We start from the raw sequence: 8802 nt of genomic DNA, 5'->3' as shown, positions 1-8802 counted from the left end.
TGTACTATATAATGTTCAAATCAGGGTAAGTATACCTATACCCTCAAACATTTATCATTTCTTTGTGGTGAAACTTTCAAAATCCTTTCCTCTGGCTTTTTTGAAAACTACAATAAATAATCTATAGTCAGTCACTTGTGCAACACACATCAGAACTTATTGCTCCTATTAATTGTGACTTAGGACTCCTTAACCAACTTTTCCCATTCTTCCCTCCTCTCTACTCTCACCAGCCTCTATTCTACTGTCAACTTCCAGGAAATCAACTTTTTAAAATTCCACGAGTGAAAACATGTACTAGTTGTCCTTGTGTCTGGCTTATTTCACATAACACAACATCCATGTTGCCACAAATGATAGGATTCCATTCTTTTCTATGGTTGAATGGTATTCTACTGTGTATATATAACTAATTTTATCTACTCACCAGTTGATATTCTTTCATTTCTTGACTATTGTAAATAGTGCTACAATAAAGGCAGAATGCAAATGTTTCTTGAATGTACTGCCTTCATTTCTGTCGTTTCTGTCGTTTATGTACCCAGCAGTGGAATGTGGGACCATAGTTTTTATTTCTAATTTTTTGAGGAATCTCCCTCCTGTAATGACTACAGTGATTTACAATTCTACCAATAATGTATAAAGGTTGTCCTTTCTCTACATCCTCACTAGCACTTATTATGTTTTGTCTTTTTGGTTAATAACCATTCTTACTGAAGTGAGGTGATATCTCACAGTACCTTTATTTTATTTATTTTTATGTGATGCTGAGGATCAAACCCAGGGCCTTGCACTTGCTAGGCGAGCACTCTACTGCTGAGCCACAACCCCAGCCCCATCTCATTCTAGTTTTGATTTGCACTTCCCTGATACTCACTGGTATGGAGCATTTTTTTCATATAACTGTTGTTCATTTGTACGTCTTCTTTTAAACCCTTTGTGTTCATGACATATGTTTTTAAGAACATATTTCTTTTAACTTTCCATGATTAATTTTTCCTCATTTTTAAGTATAGCCTAGTTTTTATCATTGTTTTTCCCCCTTTTGCAGTGCCAGATATTTACCCCACGGTCTGAACCGAGCTATAGTCCCAAACCAAGTTTTTAAAAAGTACCTTAATTTATTTATATATATATATAAATATACATATATATATATATATATATACATATACACACACACACACACACACACACATACATTAATTAATGGCCTGTGCTATAATGCTGCAAATGTTTATTTTCTGTAAGTTAATATTTTTACTTAATTTTTGTATTGTTTATAATTTCCATATTTAAATATATAGTCTTACTCTTTCACATGTTATTAATCCTATCAAACTTATATTAGACTAGCCCTCAGAGTCAGAAACATACCCAAACTGTTTTCCTGCTCCTGTATGGCAATCACAATTAGTATAATGTCACAGAGCTGGCATGATCAGGATTAGAATCCAAGAAACGCAAACCTACTTCCCTTTGCACCAAATCATGCTGCCCCATAACAGTTTCCATCAAATTTATCAGATTAAAAAAAAGGATTATGTTTCAAACTTAACACTTCTTCATACTCTACTAATAATATCCTTAACTAATACCTGGTTCCTAAATGTAACTTTCTCACTCTAATTTATCCTGATTTATACAATTACAAATAGGATTACAGTAGAGAAACTGGGAAAGGTACAAATACATGAAAATCTGTAACTACAGAGCTATATATATCCAGAAATCAAATCAAATCAAAACAAAACAAAGGCTTCAAAGAATTTCTAATCTGGTAAGAAAAAATAATTATGATCACAAATATAATATACTTGAAGGTACATAAACATTTTATATGTTCAGAGGTTGTAGCAGTCTTTTAAAAATAACAAAGCATAGATGGGATTATAATAAGTAGCTTATTCATTCTGCTACTAGTCATTTAATACCTTCTATGGTCAAATCATTGAGCTAGGTAGGGGGCATAACAATAATAAAACAAATATGGTTCCCATCTTCATAAGGAGAAACAATTAAGTAATAAACTAATGTAATTAATCTCAGTGGGAAAAAGATATTTTAAACTGTGTATCTACAAGCCATAGAAAGTGGGAAGACTGGTCAGGTAAGGCCTAATGAATGAAGGATCATTCAGGATAAGACCTGAACTTGATCTCCAGGTAAGAAGTCAGCTTTTCAAACTATGTGTGTGAGCATGTGTGTGTCTTAAAGAGGTCTAATCCCAGGAAGCAGCACATAATGAATTAAACATAATGACTTGAAGGTATAAAAAGTTCACTGTCCACGTGATTGAAGGTTGTTGAGCAATCAAAAATGATAAAGACGGAATGAGAAAAGTAGTAATTCAATTCCACAGATGAAAGTGATTGAAGGTGATTCCACAGATCAAAGAAGTGGCAGATTCAGGATATATTGGAATAAAAGCAAATATATTATTTGGCTATAGGATGAGATTAATGCAAATAACATTTCTAAATCACCTTCTTGTTGAAGGTCTTAACTCAATATTTACTACTTGGTAAGAGATAGGTTTCCTTTTCATGTATAAAAGGACTAAAAGCCTTATTAATAGGATCATAATGCTAAAAATTCAAGTTACACATTTTAACTTAACTCAAACCAGTACCCTAGTTTCTACTGCACAATAAATAATAATGAGAAATAAGGTTAAAAGACAAACCATGTTAAATATCAAGCTAAGAAATACGGGCTTTATTTAAGGACAAAAAAATGGTTATTAAAATCTACATACATACCTTTGTCCTTCTTAAAATCCAAAGCATCTTCTTTATCAGTCACTATTTCCTTCATATTGATAATACTCTGGTGTGTAAGCTGCCGGAGAATTTTAATTTCTCGAATGGCTGTAATTGGAAAGCCTTCTTTTTCATTATCCAAACGCACTTTTTTTAAGGCTACCATTTCTCCTATTAAAAGGTTAAATAAAATCAAGTTACCAGCTAACAAAATCAGATGACAATTTGCTTAATTTTAAATCATAATTTCTGTTTTTATCTCTTAAAATTATAAACCCTAGGGCTGGGTTGTAGCTCTGTGGTAGAGCACTGGCCTAGCATGTGTGAGGCCCTGGGTTCAATCCCCAGCACCATATAAAATTAAATAAACAAAATAAAGGTATTATGTCCATCTACAACTAAAAATATATTTTTTTAATTATAATCCGTAAATTACACTTTAGTTTCCAACATACCAAATAATAATTGCAGTTTAAGAAATTAAGTCTCTCAAATAAATTTCAGAATATTTATACAACTCAAGAAATACAACTATTGGGAAGAATGAGATAGGTCTGTATATTTGTTGTTTTATATTCTCCAGTGGATATATTTAGTGAAAAAAACAAGATGCTAAAGAGTGAATATATTATACTACCATCAGTTTTTTTAAAAAGAAACAAAGGGTTAATATTCTTATATATACATAAAATATAAGAGAAAATATCCTCAAATATATCACTTAACCAAAGCTAACCAGTCATCTAGTAGTAAAACTGAGATTTAAAGTCTGGTTAGCTGTCTCAAAATATGTCTTTTGTCCTCCCACTATATTAAACTGTCTCATAATTTAGATATGAGCAGAATGTTTTCTCTAAGGAGGCTGACACACAGTGGGGGTAGGGAGGGGGAGCATGGGAGTAATAGACGAACTCTAGATAGGGTAGAGGGGTGGGAGGGGAAGGGAGGGCGCAGGGGGTTAGCAAGGATAGTGAAATGTGATGGACATCATTATCCAAAGTACATGTATGAAGACACGAATTGGTGTGAACATACTTTATATACAACCAGAGATATGAAAACTTGTGCTATATACATATATGTAATAAGAATTGTAATGCATTCTGCTGTCATTTATTTTTTAAAAATCAACTAAAAAATAAAAAAATAATTTAGATATGAATGAGTTTTGTATCAGACAAGATCTAATTAATAACACACATGGACACAGAGAAAACCTATCACAAGCTGCGTATCCATATTTAAAGGTTGAGCATCAACTGGTATAAGAAAAAATTCACTATAAAAATAAAAGTATGTTCATTTCACTTTGGAGGAAAAGAATTCTGTTCTTATAAATTTTCTGAAAGAAAAAAGTTTAATAATTTTTATCATTAAATCTTATTATATTCAATTTTATATCTTTCTATAACACAGTATGCTTCCTTGGTTTATTAAAGATTTTTAAAGTTCTAATCTAATGTAATCTAATCTAATCTCTTTTTGCTAATTGTTATTCTATACTGTAACTGATACATTACAGTTAATTCCCATACAATTGTCTCCTCTATACTAAATGTCCTCGAAGAGCTGGCAATTTTAATCTATTGGTTTATGTCAACAAAGAATTGTAATTAAAGAAATTTAAATACTACTTCTATGCATTACTGTATGCTTCTGACACAGCTACATTTTCTCTCCTTGCGAGTCTTATAAAACTTCCTCCCAGGTTACATTCTGAAAGATTAAGCTGGCAAATCTGGCCTCCAGGGATAATTTCCACAGGGGGGAAGATTTTTTTCTTCTTCTTCTTCTTCTTTTTTTTTTTTTTAACTATAGACAAATTCAAGTCAAGATACTTTTGCTCCAATTACTAATAGGTTAAGGGTTTGGAGGTGTATGTGTGTGTCTGTGTGTGTGCGTATGTGCGTGTATTTTATTCATCAAAACAGGAAAAAAAAAACCCTAAACTGCATCATACGGCACATCACAAATATTAAAGAAACATTTTTGAAAATACATATGTATATACAACCACTTACATGTACACATTTCTATGTAAGTGAATACAAAATAAAATTAAAACAAGATAAAGGAACAGTAAATTGGAATTTTACATTTTTGCAAATTCCTAAAGCTATATATAGAAGAGAAACACAAAGTAAGTATATTCCACAGACCCAAAGATACCCAGAACTTAGCATTCTTACCAGTGTCTTTATCCCTGGCTTTGTAAACTTGTCCATAAGTACCTTCTCCAATAATTCCGATGATATCAAATTTATCCACACAGCGTTTTCCCCAGTCAATATCTTTTTCTTTGATTTCTCCATAGCGAGGCCCACATATTCTATTAAATACAGTTCTGAAGTTTTCATATACAATCAAGCAAATTGAACCAACTTTTTAATAAATCAATATCCATCCTCTACCTAATCTTATATCTATTGTTTTCCTTTGAATATACTGATTGTCTATTCAAGACAAATTAGACTGATTGGACATAAGCTATAAAAACCAAGGTATGATTTCAACATACTGACTCTTCTGTAGACCAGTACTTAAGCCAGGAAAGAGAAGTAGCATAGCATTTATTAGGGGATTTCAGAAATAAAATATAACTCCAATAAAAGCAACAATAGTAGAAAGAGTCAAAGTTCTGTACCCTAACCTCCAGAAAATTTTATCTTTCATTCACTGACAATATATTTATGCTATTGAAAACAAACACAAAAATCTAACTATAAACCCTAATGACAAATTTAGATTTTGAAGCTAGATGAAACAATCTTAAAAATGGAAACATTAGAAAAAAATCTGTTTAAGAGGCACCAACAGCAATCCACAGAGAATATATAAGATACGACCAAACTTATGCACTGTTCAAAAAAGATATTATTTTGTGAAATTTTAACATTGCAGAAGATCACAGAAAAGTCAAAGAATAAAGCTGTGATAATTAAGGAGGCCACTTTTAAAGTTTCCTAGCTTTTTACTTACACTAAAAAGACTTCCTACTCTTATATTAGATGCTACCTAAACAGGAATTCTAAAGTAAAATATAACTCAAAAGTCTCACACTTTCCTTTGGTTAAGAATTTTTAAAAGGTAGTCAGTGTTTTATCTCTTAGAACTAATGAGAAGGTTTCAAGAAAAAAATTTTACCTAGGCACTTGTAGCTAATTTATTATACAGGTTTCAAACTTTCTCCCATAAATCTCTTGCAAAGAATGCATTTAGTTATGTGGGAAAGGAGTTGTACACATAGCAAAATAGCAGCTTGCCCAGTACTAATTTTGTTTGAGTTCAATGAACACTGACTTCCACCTTGTCTAATTTCAGTGTTTCTGTGTTATTTAACTCTATTATAAAATTATCTTTAACACACATAATACCCCAAGAAATTAATACATTACAAACATTGAAAGAAAATTTAACTTGGTTTTATTAGTTATATAATATAGATAAGTTTACAATTATAAAATTTTTTATTCAAAACTCTAATGGAACTTGTTTATATTTTTACGTTGAAAAAATAAATATACTTTACATTCTAAATTTTAATTTTGTGTTTTGTAAATTTATAATGGCCAGAATTGTTTCTGGTCAATTTAAGAGCAGGTAAAAAGCAAGCACATACTTAGGTCTTCTTTTACTATGTAACTGTGTTGCTGTTTTCTTTTCCTCTGGACTCTTTGAAAGATCATCTCCTCCGGGTAGCTCAGGGGGCAGTGGTAAATCAGCAAGTAGACATCGGAGTTTCTTCTCTACTTCTTTTTTAACAGCTTTTACTGAAATATTTCCTCTTAAGCTTAAAAAAAGGGGGGGGGGGGCACACAAATAAAACACCAAAATTTTTTTGTGCTCACATTTTTACATTTAAGCAGCATGCAATGGCCATGACTTTTCCATTCTATTTCACATTACAAGACACTAACTGGAGGATAACTAAGGAGGAGGAGGACGACGACGACAACAGGGACAGTAATCTGAATTTCTCTACTTTCCAACTAAATTATATACTATATTCAACTGAAAATTACAAAATTTAGAGGTAAAATGACAGAATTAGGAAAAAACTAAAGAAATCTGTACAAAGTAGGAACTTGAGTTAATATATTAATATTGACTTGATTATAACAAATGTAGCTTACAAAGGTAGGATACTAATAAGAAAGATGGAAACAAGGAAAATGAGGACTCTATAGAATCTTTTTAACTTTTCTGCAGATCTAAAACTGCTCTAAAAAATAATGTTGATCTTAAAAAACAATATATCCTTAATTTCAAAACTGTAATTAAAACTGAAAAAAATCAACTAATCAACTAATACCCTTTGCAGAAAAACTCATTCATTTTGTTAATATCATCTAGACTGATTTCAGTGGAGAAGCAAAAGATGTTTTCCTATAAGAAATAAATAAAACCACATGCTACATATAAATAACATGCTATTTCTTATCATGCATCTAAATAACCATAAACAACAACTAATTCATTTTTAGGTTCTCTAAATTAGCCGACGATTCTTCTAAAACTTTTTTTTAAGCCTCCAGCTCACTAAAATTACATGTGAAACTTAAGCTCAATTAGTTATATAATTTTATGAGTGCACTAAGAGCTATGATTTTTATATTATATCTTAACTTGATGCTTGATGATTTTAAATTTCCCAGATAACTAGAAAATTCGTATTCTGATAATGGCATGTTAAAAGAGAATCTTACAATCAAAATAAAATTTGGATTTTTTATATACTTTCAAAGCAGTTATGCATCTGATAATGAAAAAAATTAGTGAGACTATACTGCTATGGTCCAAAATTAATAAAAATGTTACCAATGTAAAACCTTTAAGTTTTCATTTGCTCCTCTATTCATACTGAACAATATTATTATGAGAACAAATAGATCCTTTCACATCATCTGATAAAAATTACTTACCAGAATAAAATTGTGCCTTTTCTTAATAACCCTGTTACTCACTGGAAGATTCTTTAATGGGGAAAACATACTAAAGAGAAATCAGTTAAAGCAGTATATCACACAGCCCACTCTCAATTTTACTGACTCTCCATTCAACAAATATTGTGAACTTCTACCTGCTAGGTGTTATAAGGTATTTAAGACTTAACAACAATAACAACAAATATATTACACTATAGTTCCTTTGAGATAGGACTTTATCGTTTGGAAGACAAAATCAGGTAAGTAGAAGGATAAAGTACTACACAAATAGATTCCCAGAATAGTGTGGAAGTTAAAGGAGAGAAAAGCTTCTTTCTAGAAAATATCCCACTTGAACAATGAAAATATGCCTATTTGAAATAACTTCATTAGAAAACTGTAGCCTCTGACCTGTAATTATACTTTAGCCAAAAACTTTAATTTGTGTGAAGATTCAAATGTACACTGGAAAGAGAGATTACAAGTCATAATTTAACTTACAATTCAAAAAATTTTTAATTTAAAAAGATACTTCTATTCAGATGTTATCACATGAATTATCAAATACTACTTTGGAAGAATAACATTACATAACTGAAAATACTACATTTGTACTGAATACTTGCATAACAAAAAAAGAAAATGATTTTTTAAAGTTTCCATATTCTATAAAACAAAGCTTAATAAGAACTGTCAGACCAATAGAAAAATAAAAATATTTGACTACAGAACATAAAACTAGATCTGAACAAATGGAAAAAAAGGAATGTTTTTTTGTTTGGGAAATGGTGAAACTGTAAAGCTGTCTGTCTCTAAAATACCCTACTACATTTAACAGAGACCCAAACAAAACCTAAACAAATTTTTTTTTAATGCAACTTAACAAGCTGATTTATTAAAAAATCTGTTTAAGAATAAGGTCAAAAGCACCAAGCACAGTGATGCACACCTGTAATCCCAGTGACTCAGGAGCCTGAGATGGGAGGATCACAAGTTAAAAGCCAGCCAGAGCAACTTAGTGAGAACCTTTCTCAAAAAGTAAAAAGAGCTGAGGAAGTAGTAGTTCAGTGGTAGAGTGCCCCTGGGTTCAATCCCAGTACCAAACTGAAAAAAAA

General features: G+C 31.0%; 1 protein-coding gene across 1 annotated transcript in view; it reads right to left on the bottom strand.

Annotated features, from left to right (window-relative positions):
- Positions 1 to 8802, bottom strand: part of Cdk13 (cyclin dependent kinase 13) — a gene marked incomplete at its 5' end in the record, with an annotated part of 97027 nt that overhangs the window by 57447 nt on the left and 30778 nt on the right. Inside the window, 3 exon segments of the mRNA XM_015490090.2 lie at positions 2763 to 2933; positions 4952 to 5091; positions 6382 to 6552. Coding sequence (XP_015345576.2) covers positions 2763 to 2933; positions 4952 to 5091; positions 6382 to 6552 — 482 coding nt within the window.

This window comes from Marmota marmota, unplaced genomic scaffold, assembly GCF_001458135.2.
Source record: "Marmota marmota marmota unplaced genomic scaffold, marMar, whole genome shotgun sequence".
Lineage (NCBI taxonomy): Eukaryota > Metazoa > Chordata > Mammalia > Rodentia > Sciuridae > Marmota > Marmota marmota.
This window is presented reverse-complemented; position numbering and strand designations above follow the sequence as displayed.